General features: G+C 37.8%; 1 protein-coding gene across 1 annotated transcript in view; it reads right to left on the bottom strand.

Annotated features, from left to right (window-relative positions):
- Positions 1-40: 40 nt before the first annotated feature.
- The window catches only part of LOC126858563 (tyrosine-protein phosphatase Lar-like), a 273,630-nt gene continuing 250,135 nt past the window's right edge, over positions 41-23,535 (bottom strand). Inside the window, 13 exon segments of the mRNA XM_050608989.1 lie at positions 41-5,048; positions 5,199-6,489; positions 6,491-7,003; positions 7,082-7,308; positions 7,383-8,743; positions 8,912-9,078; positions 9,166-9,368; positions 9,740-9,879; positions 18,911-19,207; positions 20,441-20,591; positions 20,862-21,191; positions 21,275-21,375; positions 23,130-23,414. Coding sequence (XP_050464946.1) covers positions 4,980-5,048; positions 5,199-6,489; positions 6,491-7,003; positions 7,082-7,308; positions 7,383-8,743; positions 8,912-9,078; positions 9,166-9,368; positions 9,740-9,879; positions 18,911-19,207; positions 20,441-20,591; positions 20,862-21,191; positions 21,275-21,375; positions 23,130-23,414 — 5,135 coding nt within the window. The 3' untranslated portion in view covers positions 41-4,979.

The raw sequence follows: 23,535 nt of genomic DNA, 5'->3' as shown, positions 1-23,535 counted from the left end.
GCAGGAATTTGAAATGAATATTTATATCAAAAAAGCTAAATTTACGTTAGTACTAGTTTATTAATGCCGTGAGGCAATACATAATGTACACGGTATTTTTCCTTGTCAACAGACTCTCTTCCTATTACACAATATTTATTTTGTATAGTTGTTAATTAGTAACATTGCATTTATCATCAGTTTACCTCAGCCTGTTGTATTCTTTCTGGCAAGAAAGTATCACAAAATAATTTCCCATTCTTTCAACGATATTTAGTATTTGACTTATTCTTTGCTTTTAAATTCATATCCTTCGGATCTGCGACAGTCGCTTTACTGATTCATCTACAGATGAAATTGAGGCGATCTTATACACAGTAATAAACTCGCTATATATTGCACGGAGCTATGTAAAGCAGCCGATCATATTTTATTATATTATCAAAAGTGCTCCGAAGACACACGCGAGTTGTGTACGTTTTCAAGAAGAATACAACAAACCACATATTGCTATACATTTTAGGTCATACAAAAAATTATAAAGACTAACAATAATCATGCTACAAAAGTACAATATATACGAAAGTTTTGGAATGATATAAAAAAACTTAGCAGTATTATAATTATTATAAATGCATGAGTATTGTGTACTTTTTTGTAGCAGTAAATTTTAGCGATTATAGATTAACGATGCCAACTTATAACTAGTAATATATTTATACAATAATTTAATTTTGTTTTTTGTAACATATCTTAGTTTGAAATTTTAAATGTGAAGCCTTTAAGAAAGTTGGCAAAAGTACATACGTTGATAATAATTACATTGAAATCTTGATCAGTTTTTCACAAAAGTGTTGTCAAATTAAAGCTTAATGTTTTACATTATTATTAGAAAAATGTTTAACGAGAATGAACATTTAATGATTTATTACAGATGAATACCTATAATAATGAGATATTTGAAAGTTATTTTTAGCGAAAGTCTTTAATTTCTCTTTTTTTGTCAGAATAATAAGACTTTATAATAAAAACCAGTGTGTACAGGGCGTTTGACTTTTAAAGTTTAAGAGCTATTGGTTTCTTTATCAAGAAATGCTTCCATAGCAAATACTACTTTACCAAAATAAATAGTTAAAGTAATTTAATTCTATGTTGTAAACTTTTTTTTGACTAATTGTATAATATAAAGAATCAGATAAAAATGTTTCAATAGAAATAAGGTAATATTATTTTACAGGTAAAGAGTCTCCTGATATATAATTTTTAAAATGTCATCCATTCTTATCTTAACTGTCTTTTACATATTGTATTGAGTTTTGCGTCTAAGTTTTCAGTCATATATTGTTAGAGCTAATAAACATTATTCAGTCATACACCATGTATAACATTCCGTTAGAAGTATATCATAAAGAATGCGAATCTGTTTGGGCGAGTCTTTAAATATGATGACAAATTGCAGTTTTTGAAATTATGCATAATATCTGAGAAAATAAAAGATATTGCAAATTTTTTTTGTACAGTTTAAAAATATTCATAATTTGCATAAGAATGTTTAGTAAATGCATTAAATATTGAACTTAACTTTACTTAAATACTAAATATATAAATGTGAAATGTATTTAAGGGAAGAAACAAACAAATTATATGAAAAACACTTTATAAATGTACATTATTCTTTAAGCAAAATAAAAAATAAAATTCGAAGCTGCATATTGATGTAAATAGGTTATGGTTACACTCTGAAGGCCAAATACTATCGAGCCGTAATAAAGGTTGCCAACAATGTAAAAGTCAATTTAACTCGATAATTCAAAAATGTATCGTTAATATAAAAATTTAAAGTGTTAATATTATGCAGTGAACTTGAGATGTAAGGCAAATTGTAGAATTACTTTTATAACTAGTATTATCATTATTATTATTATTGTTACAAGTAGTAGTATAATTATTATCATTACACTATAATTTAATGAAAAATGTCATGGTTCATAAATGGTTCAACAGGCAGTGAAAAGTTTGATACAATTACGTATAATTATATACGTACATTTTAATGGTAATGAAATAAATTAAGTACTTTTTCAAGCACGAAGATAAATAATATTAAATGCAAATATGAGATGGCCCTCAGTTTGTTAACAAAAGGAAAAAATATTCTAATTATAAAGCAATATCATTTTAGCATCATATATGCATCTCTCCAATCCATAAAACAACATTTTACACGAAAGGCATTGTATAAAAAAAAAATATATTGAAGCAAAATGTAATAAAACATTAAAAAATAATATTTTAAAAAGTAAAGTAAAAAAAATATCAAAAAAATTTTAAATCGCAAATAAAAAGTATCAAGAATTAAATATTATGAGTAGGTACAACATATACTGACAATAAGTAAAGGTTACACATTCTTTTTTTTTTTCAATTAAAACTTAAAAGTATAGTCTGGAAAATACCCATGTTTCTAAATATCTCCATGTCTTTTATGCACACTCGTATTTCTTTTATGATATTTATAATATATCTATGTATATATATTATTCATCATTTTATATATATATATATATATCATCATTTTGTATATATTTATATAATGTTGCTAATGACAGACGGTGCATTTATGTACAGATAGTCACAGTTCCTGACCCTCGAACCACAGTAATTATGGAAAATATGGAAAAAATGGAAAAAAAAATACTTGTATGAAATCACGGAAATCATAAAGCTGCCATCAAAATATGATACATTGGATTCAAATATGTCAGGTATGTATCATAGGCATAGATAGTTACAAAAGAATATCAAAAAACAGAGTCTATGCTCAATAAAATTTCTGAGCACTACAGATAACATCACATTTGTTATTGCGTGTACATACATTTTTTTTAATTAGTAATTTCTAAAGTGATAGAAGACGCTATATCTAATATCATATAAATTTAGAAGTACAGAATACATAAACGTGTGCACAATTATTGTCTTCATAGATTTAAGAGCTTGCAATTTTGAATTGCAATATGCGTAGTTAAAGTTATCGCTATAAAGTGGAAATGTTATGATAAAAGTGAATAATTAGCGCTTTTATAAAATCATTATTGATAGAATCAACTATTGACTATTATAAATGTATCGATACTTTTATTGTACTATATAATAGTACAATAAAAAGTAAAATTAAGTACATTTATTGTGATGATTTTATAAAATCAAGGCAGTTAATGCATTTTTTATAAAATCATAGGTGATTGTAAGAAAAAATATTTTAATTTCTTACAAATTCACTAACATAGTGTGATCCTATAAAATCAAAAATTTTATGAATTTACCAATTAAATATTTTCACCATAACAGATATATTGTATAGCAATGTTCCATTCAATGTATGTTCTTGGCATTGAAAAGAGAAAAAGATAGTTTACGAATATCGATAAATTTAATGTACCGTTAACAAATGTGAATGTATGAATTAAATTGTGATGAAAATATCTGTACAACTCTATGAACCAAAAAAACAAGCTGATATACAAAAACAAATAAATTTATGATATATACTGTCTATTTAAACATATTTAAAAAAAGAATAGAAATACTCGAGGTAGAAGCTACATTGGAACTTTGTACATAAAGGTGTCGAGGGCTCGGAAGAACAATACACGATTTCAACATACAGTGCTTCTATGTAAATTAGTTTTTTCTTTTATAGAAATGTGCACCCAAATTTTTTTATTTGTGCACTTTTCATTTAATATAGGCACCATTTCCTTTCATCCTTCTTTCATTCGAATCATTTTTTCATCATCATTTCCCTAATGGCATCACTTAATCTAGCCTTAAAACAATTTTTTTTTCTTATGATCTATCTAACATTATTATAATAGATAAAATGAGAAGAGATCTCTACTGTTCATAACGAGTATAGCATTAATAATTGTCAATTTGGCAGTATGGCAATTTTCTTGTCTCTTGTGAGCGGAAATTTTCATCTCTCTTTCTCTCTCTTTTATAAAGCTAAAGAAAAAGTTATTTAGAGTTGACTTTTCAAACTGTTATTTTTTCTACATCAGTAAGTACTTGAATATGGGAAATGTGTCATATATTGTAAATTGTAGATTTTTTCCTTCATATATGTGTGCGTTTTACACATATATGCAGTGCATTACTCTGTTTCTCTCATTAGCATTAACATCAACACCTTTTCATTCCTCTATGCAATCGCTACTGAAGGAAGCACTCTTATCTTCAATAAACGAGAAAGGATGTCTCAGTTTGTAAGAGCTACCCATACATGTAATGCACTATATTTTGAGTGGGAGAGAGATATGGTCGTAATATTTCAGTCTATCTTAGAATTAGATTATCTAGACTTAAAAAAATGATTTTGCGAATGATCGATTCGACAATGGGATATGTTCCAATTTACTAATTCACGAATGTGAGTCCTACGTAGTGACGGCTTGTAATTTTGATTACATTATCGTAATTAATCTTAATTAATCTTTCAATGTGAGAGAATATCTGGAAATTAAAAAGTCCGCTCTGTTCACACAAAGGAAAGAACGTATATATATATATATATGACAACGTATGACACGATCATTTATACAATCATGCGTATTATATTTCTAAACGGCAGTTTTTTGACTCGCACCTTAATTCGCGCGAGGGAACTTTCGAATCTAATTTTTAAAAAACAGATTAACCTAAACTGATGAATGCTTTTCAGCATGATTTGGGCATTTGTTATATCATCAAGAATGAAAATTTCCTGCGCGTATTTGCATTTACTGTAACACCATTAACTAAACATTTCATCTCTATGTTAACTGCCCACGACATTAGTAATCGCGTTGCTATTGTATTTGTTCTTGGAAGGTACGAGTATGTCACACGATTTTATTGTACTAGACACGTCGTACTTTTGCCCTTTCGACATCTCTCTCGCCTCTCTGCCGATCTCGTTTGTCCCTCGACGGATCCCTTTGTTCGCGAGAGTCGGCTTGTCAGTTGGCATAATGATCAAAAGACCCTAAATATTCCAAACTGGCTCGATAGCAGAACTGATATTGATCCTGAAAAAGAACAAAATATCATTAAAGATATTATTTTCACATGAGTGTGCATGCATATATACATATATATATATATATATATATATATATATATATATATATATATATATAATACTTTTGTGGAATATTGAAAGCAATAAATCTACAAACCTCGGTTTGAACCATAGCCGGACGTTGCGTGCGTAATATTCTCACAGTTTGGAAAATATCGACCACACCTTCATACTGCATACGTTCCAATACGATGCTAAGCGTTATGAAGACACCCGTCCTTCCAACACCGGCGCTGCAGTGCACGGTGATCGGTCCATCTTGACCGAACTGTTCCTTCGTTTTATGAACCTGACCGATAAAGTCGATAAAACCATCACCAGATTTCGGGACTCCTTGTTCTGGCCAGTCGATGAATTGGAATTGCCTGACCGTACGGCTGGCACCATCACGCGCATCCGTCACCTTGAATTCTCGCAAAATATATTGCGGCATATTATATTCCGCGATCGGATCCACGACAAAACACTGATAACGAATAGATCGGTCGGACGGCCAGTACTGGTGACATTTTTCTCTGCCCATCTCTTTCAATTTCGTCAGCATGACGACGATCGTAGAATTGTGCTCCCATAGCATACGCCAGAAATCATCGGTAGTATCGCATAGAGGACCTTGTGTGGCTATGTAAGCTCCTCGATAGCGATATCCGTCAATCAAGCTCGCATTTATATAATCGGATCCCTCGATGTTGCGTTGTGGCTGCAGGCATACTCTAGTACACTCGTAAGGCAGAATGTGGACCAATCGATTTTTGTGCTTGTTGCATGGTAGATTCGCGGATATAAATCTGGTCGAGTCGGCCTTGATGTTGGAAAGTTTCTTGAATTCCAATTCCATTCCAGTTATATTGTCGATCTCAGGCTGCATGAGTTTCTGAATGTGAGAATGCAGATTTCTGGCCGGTACCTCCGTATTGCCGCAAATCACTGCTTCGAGCAAAGCATCGTGAATGAAAATGTATTGATCTTCGGTTTGGACCATGTAATTTCTCTGAGCTCGTAAACATGTAACGTGGCCATAAATATCGATCATTTTCTCATGCTTAATCCTTTCTAACATCGAGTCTATTACGATGAAACAACCAGTTCTTCCTACGCCGGCGCTGCAATGCACTACTAACGGTCCGCTATCGGGTACATTAAGTGATCTGACTCTGCGTAAGAATTGCAAAAACGGTGCGGGATGTTCCGGCACGCCGTGATCGGGCCAGGCTGTGAATTGCAGCTGTTTTATCTCGCGTCGCTCAGAATAACCTGCTCGACAAACCTGAAACGTGCGGATACAGTAGGTTGCCAATTCTTGAATATCGCTGATGGTTACGGTCATTTGTCCATAAGTTTCGGAGCCCCTAGTGGGCCAGTATTGATCGCATTTAATCCTTGTTCTCTTCTAATTTTGTCATCATCACGATCGTGCTAGTTCGCAATTCCCAACACATACGCCAAAAGTCCCCGAATGTCTCCTGTAGAGGTCCTTGCGTGGCCACATATGCATTTTGCTTTCTATATCCATCGCAATAATTGGCATTGATATAATCCGAACCCGGCATACCATCGACAGTTTGGAGAATAACCCGCGAATGGTCGTATGCGATCACGTTGGCGTAACGATTCTTCGACGCGTTGACTTCCATATTGGAATGGTCCCACGTGAATTGTTGACCAGGCTCTATCGATTCGTACTCTTGACTGAACTTAAGATTGTCATTCGCTTTCAGGCGCTCGATATGATTGCCCAGTTCGCTGATTGGAATCGGCGGGTGTGAGATCATGCCTGGAGTTTGGAAATTCAATCGTCGCATTTCTACCGGATCCGACGGCGCGTGATTAGAACTTATATCTGCTGCCATGAGCGGTCGTGTAACGGCTGCTTGATCTGGCGCTTTGCACGGTTGTCTTCGTCTGAAATAATTATGAAGGGATGAATATTTTTATTTGCATAGACTTTGAATTACCTTTTTTCTAAGAAATGCAACTTACTTTTTAATAACAAATAGAAGAACAAGGCAAACGCTGACCATCAATGCTGCGATTATGGGACCAACGACCCATACCATACCTGGCTCTTGACCACTAGTTTTTACTGAAACTTCCGGATTTCCATCTGGAGGAGTATTGGGATTTGGTCGACGTGGTGGTTCGCCGGGAGGCACTTCTCTCATGTCCAAAGATAAATATTCGGAAAATGGTGACGAGGTATACAGATGCTAGAAATAATATTTTTCCATAAATAATTATCGACATACCCGCGCGTACAAACTACACGTTTCATGTATCTTACCTTTCGTGGAGTATCGACTACGGCACGTACAAATATTCTATAGCGTTTATTTTTTGCGAGTTTCCGATTTTCGTATCCCTCGTAGATGTCTCCGCTGCCTAAATGAAACGTATAGGGAATGTCTCTATGTGGAAACTTAGCTGCGATATAAGGCGCGTTTTCCCTCTCTTGTTTGGCACCTTTTCCGGTAATCATATCCTCGGTCAACTCATCCGGTTGTTTATCGGCGGTACTCTTGTCTTCGGGAACGACTATCAAATAATAGTGCGAAATCGGGCCGTATTCTTCGGAAGCTTGCGGCAGAATAACTTGAATCTCTTCGCCATTAACCACGCCGTAGAAGTCTGGCTTCACCATCGGTTTAGGTGCAGCCATCTGTGTGGTGACCGTAATTTTTGCCGGTGGTCTATATTGACCGTCGCGTGGTATAGCGCTCACGTTGACGTTATATGTCGTAAACGGTTGTAACTCGTTTATCGTCGTGGTCGTTGTTAAAGTATCCAATAATATTTGCCTGCGAGGAACGATCTGTGTTTGTGTTATACCCTGAGAATCTACGAACTCTTTAACAGCGTCAAATGAGACTTTGTACTTCACCGGGGTCAGTCTTATGGGCGGAGTCCAGGACAGAGTCATCGAGTGTGTCGATGAGTCTGGCGCTCTAAGATTTAACGGAACATCTTCCGGTTTTACCTTCACTGTGACCTTCTCACTGAGCCGTCCCAGACCGGTCTTGTAGCGCGCAGCTACCGTTATAGCGTATTGAGTGAATTTTTCCAGATTAATTAGATCCGCCGATTCTGTCAAGCCGACGCTCTTCTGCTTCCACTCGTCCAGATCTTCCACAGCGGTCGTCGTATAGAAAATCTGATAACCGACGATCTTTCCTCTATTGGGGACTGGTTCCCACCACACCTCTACACTGGAATCCGACGTGGCCACTGCTCTTACGGACATCGGAGCTCGGCCAATGTCCTTTTCCGTCATTATCGTAATTTTCTCCGAATATGGACCGCTACCTTGCGACGTATGCGCTCGTACATGAAAGACGTATTCTGTGTTCTCCTCCAGATTGGTAAATACCGCTCTCGTCTTGGTCGTGTTCCTATCTATAGTGCTAGAATGATCGTTCTTTTTGTTGAACTGTACATCGTAGCCGATAATTTGGCCGTTTCTATGCTGTCGAAGGGGTTTATCCCAAGTAACGCACACAGTGTCGGGAGTTTGAAAGAAGTACGATAAGTTCGTCGGTGGCCCCGTGGGTTCGCCTTCCGGGCTGAACCAGTATCGCACGGTCTCCTGGCCAAAGCCGATGTCATTTTTACCCGCTACTCTAAACTCGTAATCAACGCCTTGTTCTCCTATAGATTATTTGAAGAAATAGTTTATTATATATATGAAAATGGAGGTAAGAATAATTTATAAAAATAGATAGCAATTTTCATTCTCTTTTCTTCAAGATTTTCTTCAAGATTTATATCATACTACAAAACATATATTGGTATCAATTAACTATTAATTTTTCTTACCGAGATCTGTGATTTTATATGTATGCTGACGCGTGCCCTCGATAAATTCCTCCTTGAGCGTTTGATTCTTTATACCATATCGAATACGATATCCTAGCAGAGTGCCATAGGTTTGAGTGGGTTGGGCCCATTCGAGTTCCAAGACATCCGGGCCTCTGTTTAGTACCCTGAAAAAGTAACGTGCATAAAAGAATCGAACAGTCGCGATAAAGTTTCTTATAAAAGCATAATATTTTCAACTCGGCGTTTCTTACTTCACGTTAACTTGCGGCCTATTCGGTACTCCGCCTGGTGTCCTAACGTGAATCGGTACCGAACGGTCTCCGTCTCCTTTTCTTGTTAGCGCCGCTACTTGCACCGAGTATCTCGTATCCGGTTGTAGTCCGGTAATGTTCACCTCTAGCACGCCGTCCTCGTGCACGTCTCGACGTATTGGTTCATTCAGTAGATCTTTCCCCTGAGAAATTACCACAATTTCATCGCGAGCTCCTTTCACTATCTACTTCTGTGTACCTTCCATTGTTTCATTTAAGCAGACATGATCATGTAATATACGTGATTGTTAATGTTATGATTTAAAGCAATAATTGCATTTTATTAAAAAAAAATTAAATATTCTATTTATACAAGTTCTATTGATACAAGAGAATAAAAATAACAAAGATAAAGGGACGATGATGATATAGTATATGATTAGAGAGGGGGATGGGAACAGGGGGAGGAGAGACGATAAAGAGAACAGATATAAGATTTCATTAGTAAGTTTCATGTTAAGAGTTTGAAACTTTCAATGCTACGCTATTGATCGTGTAACAACCACAAACTGACCTCCTCCCTCACTTCTTGCACGTGTATGTGGTATCCTCGTATAACGCCGTTCTGATCTTTTGCTTTTGGCGGCTTCCACTCGACGTGTATTGCCGTCGAGTTGATCGGCGTGACTTTGACGTCCTGAGGATCCCCTGGCACTGTAACGCAATCCATAATTAATTCGCGCACTTTATGCTTGTTCGACGTCACACGCACAGACACACGCCCATGTATACCCACAGACGTACGCAGACAGGAGATAATAAATAAAATCCGGTTTTATAAAATCTGAAATAATATAAATAACTTCCTCGTATAAAATTCAAAGAAACTGATCAAGAGAAAAAAAGAAATGAAAGAATATGTAAGTCATTGGCAGTCATTCTGTCTTGTCTGTTAAAAGATCATTACGCAAAAACATTATTATTATTAACATTTCAGAAGCGAAAAGAACAATGTTAGAAGCAATAAGCGTTAATATATCGATAACTAAAGTATCCTTTGTCATAAGAGAAAATATATTTAAGAAAAAAAAGCGAGAAGTAGAATTAATCTTTTTATACAACTTTTCTTTTCCATTCTACTAGCGTCCATCCGTCCAATTCGTCGCTGTAACGGAAATTAAAAGAAAAATAGACGATAGAGCGAGAATAAGGTAGCTGTAAGATACAATCGAAAAGGAAACGCGAAGATACCAACCAGGTTGTAGCGCGCTTGCGGAAAGAAAAATCATAAGTAAAATAAGTTGTCGTGGAAGAAAGATGAAACGAGAAAAATGAAAGAAATGAAGAAGTAATGGAGAAGGTAATTACATGCCGCCAATCACACACGGACAAAAACGACGTACAAACAATATTACGAGGCACGTTGTACCCCATGCTCTACGCCCCTCATTACGATCATGAAATCCTCCATTTGAATACCAATAATGCTTTTTTTTTCTCTCTTTTTTTTTTATTTATTTTTTTTTTATTTTTTTTACTTTTTTATTTAATCCGCGTATTCAGTTCGCGTATACAAGCGCGCGTAGATATACGTCACCGAGTATATGGTCAGGTACGCGGTAACGTTGGACACGATAACACAGCGGCAATATTGGAGAGTCCATGACTTGAGAGAGACCAAAAGTGGATGTTTGAACGCGAGTTTTCGCCGAGGAAGCTGTGTAACAAGTACACTCGTCGGGGGAGTGAAAGTTAGCCGCGACAAAACGGGAGAGGGTCGCTCTTGGACCGGATGCGGTGTGGCAGTGGCGGTAAATATGCACGTCGCCTATTTACAACGTTTATTTACAACCATGCCCTCCGCCATCCGGCAAGTTGGAGACTTTCGCGCGACGTGCTTTCGCGTCAACGTTTGCAACTTCTACGCGTCGCGATTCCACAAGTTGTCCGGAAGATGAGATAACTCGATTGTTGCATGGACGGTCCAGTATTCGTCGCTAAAACGGCTAGTTATAAAGATAGAAATGGGAAACATAACGATGAGGGGGAAACAAAAATCCAGATAAAAAATCAGCACTGCCTAATACCTACTTCCGCACGATATGTATGTAACAATAATAGCAGCTTTCTACGGATGGGAGGGTTTCGCAAAAAACGAAACTTGCGCCGCAACGAAAGTATACGTACAGAAAATTTCGACGCAAAACTGAACTCGTCGTAGGACGCGGATTTGATGAGAAGCGATTGTTATATCGCGTGCTCGCTCTGCTTTTCTAGCTCTCGTATATACGTATACACAGTTAAGTAAGATCAAGATCACACTTACAATTTCGCTATGTAGCGCAAAAAACAAGGACGGCGAGCGCGCGCAAGTCGCAGCGTAATGTATGTAATAACATGTCTTTTGAGATTATGTCATAATAATATATTCGCTGGCTGCAGCAAACAAAAAGAAATAACTGTAGGACAACACTCTGAGATTTAACTTTCTCGACAGACAACGAAAGAAGAGTATATGTAATATATATATATATATATATATATATATATATATATATATGCAAAAAAAAAGAAAATGAGACGGAGACAAAAAGAAAACGTAAAACAAAAATTGACGGTATATAGAAAAATATCATGGCACAACTCGAGCTAAGGGATACTCACTTTTTGCTGCTGCGCCCCAAAAGTCGCCAAAAAAGTGGGAAAAAAAAAAAACTCGTAAAAATTCGTGTCAACTTCGCACGTACATTGAATAAGAATATTATAATGTAATTTAATTACTTTTTAAGGCATATCACAATGGGTAGCACACTACTGATTATCATCAAAATTGGCCCTCTCTCTATATAATATATAATGATTATAGTCTCGATTTTACGATTAAAAAAAAAAAGTATAGACAAGAGATATCCTTTATCCTTCTCTTCTCGAAACAGGCACGCGCTCGCATTCGCTCGATTCGGTCCTTTCGCTCCGGCCTCATGCGCTCGATGGCAATCGCACCGCTTATTAAATCTCGCAACTGCTAACGAATGTCGGTGGCAACAAGATTCATGATCCAATCGATCGTTAAGTAAGACCAAAAAAAAAAAAAAAAGAAATGATCGCTTGGCCCTCGGTTGCAGTTGGTCGCAGAGAGGCGGGAGACGTGAGAATATCTTTTTTTTTTGGCATGCGCAATCACTACTCCAAATATGAAATAACTAAAGGCTCATGTTCACTTGCCTCGTGTCGGGGGAGCGAAAGCTATCATATGTATCTCACGTATTCTCGAAATATATGCTCGTATGACGTACATCCGCAGCTGCCGATAGCAATAATCTCAGAACGGTATCGAGATCTCGAATCCCCTTTATCCCTCCTCCCCCCGACACGAGACATTAAAGAGGGAAAGACCTATGATAAAATGCCTACGAAAAGAAAGCTATAGGAAGGAGAAACCATAAGAAAGAATAAGGTGGACGGTTTCTAGGATGTATCAAACGAGAGAAGGGTTTTGTCGCATCGCTACGGTATTCTATAGAAACTTGGACGGTCGTGAGAAAAACTCGCGATTCCTCTCGTGACATTATCGTCAAAAAACTCACGGTACAAGATTGGGGATACATGTCGGTACAGGGCGGAATGTCTTCTGAGGAAAAATTGTTTCTCTTTTTTTTTTTTTTCTTTTTTGCAACTCCAAAAAGTCACCCGCAAAAAACAGCAGCTCGATCAAAAACTTTTGTCGTTTCAGCAAAGGGGAGGCAACAGGGTAAATTAAAGAGAGAAAGGGAGAAGATGAGAAAAAGACAGAGGGAGAAAAGAAGACAAACAGAGCGAGGTCTCTCTCTCTCTCGATTTAGATACCATAAAAAGATATCCCGCTATTTGTCTCTCCTTCATCCCTCTTTTTTTTTCTCCCCCTCTCTCACTCTCTCTCTCTCTCTCTCTCTCTCTCTCTCTCTATAATATCAACATCCACCCGCGCATTCATTCACGCAAAAATCACAAAATTCCGCGTAAAGCGCGCGCGCAAATACGTTTCGACAACCGTTGCCGAGACACGGTGGTGGAGGTGCCGTTTATTTGATTAACGAATCGTGTGCGCGTACCTGTCGATGATCGAGTGTGGTCGAAACTGTCGATGGCATCTAAAATATCTAATTCAAATTGGCGGAACTAGTTGGATCGAGCTAAAAGGAATACCAACTGTGTTCATAAATCATGCGCTTTGTTGGGATATAACAATAATATAGTTTCATATGTATCGAGTAAAAAAAAAAATTAGAGAAAACAATCAGGAACATCAATGGACAGCCGAAGCTTTTCATATTTTAACATAATGTCTACGAAAGAACGTTGCTTCAACTGCTGCTTAATAATTCAAATATAAATAAAAAAAAACAAACCACACACACATTTACATATACAGTATACTGTTAATCATACCTTTTCTAAATATTTATGTAAAAAAGATGTGTGCGCGTGTCTCTCGAGATAAAAGATAAAATATATCTAATTATTATTTAAAAAGAGACAGATGTGGTATTTAAATAGAATATTTTGTACATATTGGAATATATATATCTCTCTCTGAGAAAGAATAATAAAATATATTGTGTTTGACTTACGGAGACAGAAGTTGGAAACGGATCGAAGTCTCGCATGCAGAGAATAAAGGTATTATACGTAATATAGAAAACGGTCGTCGGGCAGTTATGTACATTCCAACGAATTTGATTACGTATGAAAATTAATGGAATCCGATGCCCGCAGTCCACATATGTCCGGATTTTTCGTCTCCATACGCAGCATAAGTCTTCTAGATAAAGTGCGCTTCACCCACGCTGGATATTTCGCGTACGAGCAGAAATCGAGAATTCAATTTAGAATGTGCATTTCCATTTTTTTTTTACGCTACTTTAAAAAGAGACGAATATTTCGCTTGCGGATATTAAGGTCGTCGGTCGTTTCCGGCGGGGGTGAAGTCTGATGAGCCGACGTTGAATACGATTCATTCGTCGAAATCCATAGAATTGTGGCCGATATCGAGCATTAAAATAAAAATATAATCAGAAAAGATCTGATGAATATTGGTATTCAAATGTTTCCAAGAAAACGCCTCGCGAATTTTTTTTCCTTCTCTTTCTCAATATAAATTATGCAACTCTTTTTCCTCGTTGAGAACGTTTGGGCGCAGAGAAAATTTCGCGCGATAATTTTTTATTTAACTTTTGTTTTATTGTATACCGTCCTCCTTTGATTGATCACTTGCCTGATGCTTTCGATTATTTTTCGTGTACGCTTTCTTACGCGCGTCGTCCTTCTTCCATCCGGTATCCTTTTACACAATCACTCACACATTCACACGCACACTTTCCTGTCACGACCTCGAAAAGAAACACACCATGGACACCGTAATCATTGTCAATCGTCGACTGCGGTTTTTTTTCATGATACTGTACATAGTATCGGTTATAATAAATTCATGCGACATTATAAAGGCGGAAAATTAAATTTTCGTCAAAAACAATCTGAGGCAATCCTTTGTATGTAAAATAATTTTTGTTCCCTTTAAAAAAAAAAAAAAAAAAAAAAATAATTTTAACACGTATGCGTAATCAACTTATGCATATCGTCTTTTTTTCTCGAAAAAAACTCGCTGATTTTCCACAAGCGTTCACAGATTAATAGTTGACGTAGTAATATCGTTTCACAAAGGTCAAATCGTTTTTATTGCAGCTAAAAATCCCAAAAGTGAATCTACAGGATATGCGACCGCGGAATACCCATCGCTAATGTTGACATTTGTTATTATCGGAGTTTTTGCATCGCGCTATTTCGAGATCGCCTCAGGAAGGAGCTTCAGGTTGCACGACAGTAAGGGTGCTTTTCGAGGGTGCTTTCAGTGCTGGTGCTCAGTGGCACGATATTGCATCGTCTATAACAATATTTATCCGAATGTGTATAGTCGCTGCTGTGTGCACGGTGCTCTCTCACGCAACAACGTGAGCGTCTCTCTCTCTACGTACATATATATATATATATATATATATATATATATATATATATATATGCATATTCAGTCGCTCACGCCCGCACGCGTGTCCTACGTGAATGCTACGTGCACACGCTTTCTCTTAGTCGAATTGATCGTAAAAGCGGGGTGCTTGCACTTGAGAATCCGGTGCATAGGTGGGGGCAAGACTACGACGGCAGGAGCCACGCGACGCACGCACGCACGTGCGTACGTGCACGTACGCCGCGTGGCGTTCTGACTCCACGAAGTGCGTGTATGCGTGCGTGGTGGGTGCGAGAAATACGTGTAACACACGGTGCCGGCGCGCGTTTACGTGACTTTTGCAAAGTGCCCGTGCACATACGGTGAGACATCATATATATGTATATATATATATATATATATATATATATAATGCTACAGTAGCGGTGATATATCTCGGTAAATAGTGAACGATGACAGTCAATGATAATAGTAAACGTATGCGTTAACAGATATATATATATATATATATATATATGTATATATGCTATACACGTGACGGTGAATCTTTGTGCTTGACAATGTGCGAGCTTACACGGCAGGGTGCTTTCAGCAGTGCTTTTTATCGTTTCGCTTCGCTCTGCCGAGTCTGCTTCAGGAGGGTGAAACGGGCGTCAGTTGCTCCATAGACAGGATAATGCCGGGAACGAGGGATCGAAGAAACGGAGAAGAGAAGGCAGCGCAAGTGAGAGGATGGAAAAACGAAAGAGGATCCGAAGGAGGGAAAGGAAGGTGGAGAGAGGCTCATAGTGGTGAGCACTGAAAGACGTGAGGGAGGTCGTTATGGACGTGCATCGGTATGACTTTTCGTTCAACAATCATAGTGTGACATAACACCTCCGCGACAAATGATACTTCTCCGCGTGTCCAATCGCGGAGAATATCTTTATAGCCCGTTAGAGATGAACAGAACCGCACGGTACACACTATCATCACTACCGTTTTTCCTTCGTTTTACTTCTCTCCTCGCTTTCGAATCCATCGGGCAGATTTTTTTTTTTTTTATAACTCCGGTTTTCTCGCTCCATTATTATTATTATTTTTTTCAATCTCGCGATTTGTTGTTTCTACTTATTCGCATTGTGAAACTTTTAACAACCACGATCGTATACCGTATCACTTCGTTTCCGCACCGAGAGAAGTTATCGTTACGATTAAATGATTTCCCGGAGAAATACCATGGTTAACAACCGCGCGGAGATTTATTTTTTCAACGGCTACTGTATAAATATCGCGCAAACAATTTTTTTTTTCTCTCGGTGCTGAATTTGTTTATTATTGGAGGGATGGATCGTGCTGGATGTTATTCGGGCTCCCAAAGGGGAAAGGGGAAGAGGGGGGCGGGGGGCGAAAAACGTTCGACATGCGGGATCGATTGGCACCTTCGGGTGCTACTCGATTAGGATAGGGATGGGAAATAACAGAAAGCAAAACTTCATGCATCGGCATGCCATTCATAGGATATAGATGGTATTATATAATGTGAATGTGTGATATAATTTACTAGGAAATGATCTCGCAGACTCGACACAGTTCGGCGGATTTTGACGGTGGCGATGGAAAAGGAGGACAGAGAAACAGGTGAAACATCGGAAGGCTTCGAGGGCTTCTTTTCTTTTCCGTGACGGGAAGAGTTCGAGGGGTTGCGTTCTGGGATCGAGGGAGTCCAGGAATCTTTAAACAAACGAAGGCATGCTCTAAACATGTGCAAACGATAGGTAGAACTAAATCTCAACTAAAGACAGAAGAGCCTTATATATCAGAGATATATATAGAAATATATATATGTGTAATATATATATATATATATAGTGAAAAAGTGCGTCATATATATTCTTGTGTGTGAGATAACATTCGCTAGAGTTTTTATATATATACGTAAGCGCTTCACTCGCAAGCTGTCCCTCGCTTTGCCATTATTTTCATCTTTTGATTGTTACGCATGTAACGAGTTTAATTTGTTTAATTTCATTCGTTAATATTATTTATTTATTTTATATAACTTGTACAGCTAATAGTAATATAAAAAAAGAGGAATTTAAAACGGAAATAATGGCACGCAGGGCAGCCAGCCTGTCTTCTATCTTCATAACACGTGGCAAGAGTGAGTTAATAAACTAAAGAAGAGAAACGAAACATCTTTACTGACGTAACCACGGTAACCACCAGAAAGAACACTGAGTGTAATGAATACATATTATTAGGTTGATATATTACGATAATGTGAATATAGATCTTAAAAACTAGCTGTTCAAAACCTGGATCATCCTCCTGCAAATGCTTTAAGGAAAGACAAAAACACTTGAGTGAGTATAATTAAGTATTAATTAGTGTGTCAAAATAGATATCCAAGTTTTAAAATTGGGGCTAGGGAGGTGAAAAAAACCAACGGCAACGAACAAAGAGAGAGAGTTGCGATTAGGCCCTGTAAAAAAACGGTAAGAAAATTCGTGTTTTTTTTTCTTTTTCTCTTTCATCGTTAATAGCTGAGCTCAAAAATTGGTTATCAGCTTCTGAAAAATCCGTGGCTGCGTGCACCTGGAAAAAATTATCGTGGGCATACTAAAATCTTGGGGGGGCGGGAAAGGGTGGAGTTTTTCGGGAAAAGTTTCGGGACAGCTAGAATATGTCGTTGGAAATTTTATTGCCGCAAAAAATCCAAAAATATAAAATCTTGCCAGCCAAAAAGGTAGGGCCATCATCGTTTCGTGTTTCGCGTCGCGTGGGTGCCGTTTTATAAAAATCGGAAGAGTGAAAAGGAGATTGCGAAAAGAACAACAGGAAAGCGTGATTGGAGAGGCACGAAAAATTCAAAAAAGTCGTGCGCGCTCAAAATTTTTGTTCGCGCAAAAAAAAGGTAACTCGACCGGAAAAAAGGGCTGTGTCCGTCCTCTTTTCCTCTCTCGTCACGATGAGCGATTTGATAGTTCGTTTCTCGAAACTATTACTGTAACACAAGAATGGCGTGAGAGAAGAGAGGAAAGCTCATATATATATAATATAATACAGTATTACAATATATTGTATATATAATGTAAGTTAATAGAATTATAGAAACGTAAAAATACAGTATAATAAATATAATATATGAGTGTAGAGTCACTGGAGAGAAAAGATAGACGATAGAGAAAATACAGAACAGAAAGTCGTGATGAAGGAAGAGAGTATATGGTTGTTTGAGAGTTTAGGGAAAGAGACAGGTGACGAAGTGACGTTAGCGGAATCTGAAATCGAAAGTATATATATATGTATATAGTAATGTACATTATATACGTAAAATGCATTCACCCAGAATAACACGGCATGTCGTCGCAACCCGCACTGGAACCGCGCGAAAGTAATAACCGGATTGACTTTTGGCGGGCTTTTATATTTTTGGCTCTCTCGGAGATGAGGCGCGTTATTACTTCATCCCAATATGGTATTTCTTCTTCGCGAAGTTTAGCGTGTGAAATTCGTAGCGACCGCGACCGATTGAGATTGATGTTGCGATTATAATCAAATTTTCATGCAATATCGCAAGTATTAAAATAATATAATTATTTTTTAATGCGATAGAATTTTGTGAGGAGGACATTATTACGAGATATTCATAATGTCGTCGCTCTCTCGCGCTCTCTCGTGCGTCACCACGGATTTTACACGTTACTCCTCGCATGCCTGAGGTAAACAGAGAGATTTTCAGTCAGTGTCTGTGATACATACCGTCCTCGTGAGTTCTGACCGAGATAGGATAACTCGGGGGTCCGTCACCTACTCTGGTCCCAGCCAGTACCCAGATCCGATACTCGGTCCACTTTTTGAGCTCGTCCAACACGAAACGCGTGTCATTCAGTTTGATATTCCTCGCCTCGGAGTCAGAGCGACCGCTCTCGACGACTTGCAGTCTGTAGTAGGCGATCCTCCCGTTGGAACGTTCAGCGATCGGTGGTTCCCACGTTACCAATATAGAGGTTGGGCTGATCGCTTTGCCGGTTACATTGCGAGGCGGAGCCCCGGGGACTGTATAACACTCAGTTATAGGAGGGGAAGAAACAAAATCGGGGGTGGGCATAATCGGCAGTTACCAGCCGATCGTACCAGATTCTGGCTTGAGGCTCAAAGAATACGAGAATACAAAAAGCTACCGGGTTAGAATTATTCATTGTAATTATCGTATATCTTGATTATTTATTTCGTCGTCGGATAAATATCAATTGATAAAAAGTAACATTAATTTTACACTCCTGGCCATCTCTGTTCAGATCTCGTTGATTTTCTAGATACATTTATTATTTTAAAATAATGCAAATGTAACAATTGTGACATTCTTGCATGAGACGAATGATAGATGATCGATCAGCACGCAATGTGGTGAGGAAACGAGTTCTCGTATTCTTCGGTATCCTCAACGCTGAGAACGCACAATCGACGGTGACTGTCGAGGGATATTAACAAAATAGTATGTGACGATTGGTCAAGGTTCAAAGTGGTATAAAATATTCAAGGTTAAAAAGTTATGAATCGATCCTTGAACAGTCGAAAAAAGACGTGATTAGAGACAATTCTTCCGGAGCGGCTTGGTGTTAACTCGGACGCAAAAATATGCAGAGTTAACGAATTACACGTTAATATAATAATTGTAAGGGAACGAGACAACGAAAAACTGAAGAACGGACGATAAATTAATATATTATTGAGAATGAAAAGAGGTGCCCAAAATGCACACATATATCAATGCAGTGCTTAGTGCAATTTATATGTATGATATGTACGTATATATATATAGATATATATATAAAGTGGCATCCAAAAACGGCTTTCTTATTTGCAACGCATGCAGTCATTCTCACTCTCCCACACTTCATTTGTTTCGACGTTACTCTCTATGTATATATTCTTTTCTTTTTACGCTCTCTTTTTTTTTTCTTTATCTATTAAACGCGTTTTCCAAGATAAGAGATTTTTACTTTTTTTTTTTCTTTAAAAAAGGATTTTTCCAAGGTGTTGTGCGTCCAATAGCTTACGCTACTTGCAGGAGCGTCTAGCGCTACAGCACCTCCTACCTGCTGTGCCATCGCGATACGTGATTGCCCGAGGAGTCCAGAGGACTCAGTATACGTCCTATCCGATCTGATCATCACGATCTGAGATTCGAGTAGTCGATTATCTCGCGACAATTCCGTATCGGCATGCATCTGGCACTCCTCGCTGCATGAACTCGTTCGATTTCATTTACGTTCGCGTTCTGCTTACCGTACTGTTTTGTGCGAACCGGATACGGTATCGTCGTGGCACCCTCCCCCCTTTGACTCCTCGCGGCCAGCCAAACGTAGTACAGTGTATTCGGATACAGTCCCGTCAGTGTGTAGTTCTCGGTAACCGGTATTCTGCGATGATGCTTCTCCTGATCCGATTAGAAATGTTAGATGTATTAACGCGACACGTAATATCGCGTGCGTAAATTAATCAATCGCGACGAATTAAAAAATTTTTTTATTTCTCGAGTTTTCTCTTAATTACCAAATTACCGATTAGAAATAAATTATTATCCTTAATATCATTACCAACTTTAAAATGTGTGGCGCATAAACACGAGATGAAATTAGCTATCATTCGAAAAAGGAGGACAATTTTCTGTTACATTATCGCTACAGAAATTTATTGCCTTGCTTACCTTCGCGTAAGTGTCATTCCAGTACAGCTCATAGCTGAGAATATTCTCAGCGCTATGAGCGGGTTTGCTCCATTGGAGCGTTACTTTGGTCTCCCCGATCTCGACTGCCGTTAACATTTCGGGCTGACTCGGTACCCCTTGTTGCGTTTTGATTTGCACTGGCATACTGAGAGGTCCAGGACCGACGCTCGTGAGTGCCTGGACTCTTATGGTATAGATAGTATGCGGCGTCAGCTCCGAGATGGTTGTCAGCTGGCTGTTATCAACCATTTGATATTGCCACGATGCCATCGGTTGATTCGAATCCGTTGTGTAATACACTTTGTATCCCTATTATGATGCATTATGTGCTCGTTAATAAATTTATTGTAATAAAAAAAAAAAAAAATAATTTTGAAGAAAAAGACACCGACCGTCACTTGACCGTTTGGAGTTTCCGGCTCGTCCCACTGTATGACCATTGTGCTGGAGCTCAATGGTCGAACTTGAACCTTTCGCGGCGCTGTACCGGGTTCTAGAAAAAAGATTGGCCGGTTTTTAGCATTATTAGGAAGATTATACAAAGTATAAAATACACACGAAAACAACAGTGGAACGGTGATACACCATAGTTAATTGCGATAAGAAGCCCTCCAAAGAAAGCACCCTCCGAAAAGAAACCCTTCAGGAAAAACCAAGAGCTAGTGCAATGTAAAAAATAGAGAAGAGAATAAAATAAAATTCCAATTCGTTGTGTAGTAATACTACTAATCGATACATTTTCAAAAAATCACACCGCAATTATCTACAAAGAAATCCATATGAACGTATCGATGTATGTGCATTTTAAAAATAGTAAAAATATATGTATGTGTTATAGTAAAAACGATAATTATCTGCGTGGAAAGTAACGAGATTGAAATGAAGAATTAAACAGAAACACGAGCAAGCAAAGAAATCGATATTGGTGTATTGCTACGGCACTCTTAGTATATGTTTTAACTTACTGGCACCTCCATTCGTCGATTCCGCTATCCGAAAAAAAGTCAAACGATTATTGTACATTCTCGGTATATAAGTGAATAATAAATTCAAAGTGAAAATACGAACTGCGAGAACAGTCTACGTTTCCTTCGTATTTTCACGGAGTAAGAAGTGTGCTACTATTTTGTAGGAAAAGTGCAATTTCGCGTGCTGTCTCTCCCGCGTTTCTCGCTTCCTCTTTCGTAAAAAAAAAAAAAAGGAGACGAAGAGACGTATTCGAGACGGAGAAAGATATAGATAGTTAGAGAGAGAAAGAGAGAAAGCGAGAGAAAGTAAAAGAGGCGGTTGAGGCTGGGAATATAGAGGCGAAAAAATATACAATGACACGAGACGTCGAAGCGCGACGAAATGCTGTAGAACGGCCCGCAAAAAACACTAACATGTTTGGTGCAACAAAGAGCAGAGGGGGTGTTTGGTGATAGGTGAAAAAAATTTTTCTTGTCACTTACATGGATCAAATCGTGCGTCCACGACGGACAGCATGGAAAAAAGTACAGAATTTCCCTCAAAAAAATGTGCGTAAAAATTCGCTCCTTTTTTCGATAATATACAAAAATTCTATCTACGTGCAAAAAATGTCACGCTAACATCGGAGTAGCGTGCCGTTCCTTCGTTTACACCTTTACTCATTATCGTTCTCCGATCGTTCGATCTCACGAATGTGAATACGCGGAGAAAAAAAAACTATTAGGTCCGAAATGGATTCGCGTTTTAAACCGACGAGTAAACTCACCGCACGTATGTTCGTTAAGAGGCGCAGAAATAAAACATACATTGATTCATGAGTGGGTTTACTTTGTTGTGTTGGATATAGAGATACGATTTTCATGTACGTAAAAATATCGTTAAAAAAAAGATTGATTTGACAAACATCATTGTTTCACACGTTAAGTTTATGTTTGTACGATAAATTTGAGATGACGAGAGTAGAATGCCGATAAAATGAGAGATATTTCTATAGAAACGATTTTTTCCATTGTTTTTTATTTTCGTGTAAAAGCAACAGCGAGTTTTAATTAGTGGAAAATTCATTATAAAAAAATTGTAGCACAATATATTCGTAAATGTTAACATGGAATAAAAGGCTTTGTCTCATAAATTATTGAATTTTTTGGTCCAATATATGCTATGATATTTAAATAACAATCCATGAATCTTGATAAGAGGAAAATAATCGTTTCTAGCCACGGTAGAAATGTAAAAATAATTAGAGATTAGTGCGAAAGTAAATGCTGTGATACTGACTTGTTTCACCAGTGGTGACTATCACCGGGGTACTTGGGGGACCACGCCCGATGTTGTTCACGGCTATCACGTAGAGCTCATACTCCGTATACGGACTGAGGCTCCTAACATGGTAATACATTGTCGTGATACCGGATATCTCGGCAAATGCCTGGTTCACATGCTTCGGTTTATGCTGAATTACATAGTACTGCAGATCATCCGGTCTTTTGTAGGACCAGCTCAACTTCACCGACGTCGCAGTGATATCCGACGCTTGAACATTCTCCGGCGGGCCAGGAAGAGCTGTGGGGATTATTACGGTTTTACCTCCGCGATCAAAGCATTGAATACGGATAGTGATAAAAATCTGAATAATAATGATCTTTATAAATATCGTATTTAATCTCGCGCGCGTGCTAAATTA

Source organism: Cataglyphis hispanica, chromosome 26 (genome assembly GCF_021464435.1).
Source record: "Cataglyphis hispanica isolate Lineage 1 chromosome 26, ULB_Chis1_1.0, whole genome shotgun sequence".
NCBI lineage: Eukaryota > Metazoa > Arthropoda > Insecta > Hymenoptera > Formicidae > Cataglyphis > Cataglyphis hispanica.
This window is presented reverse-complemented; position numbering and strand designations above follow the sequence as displayed.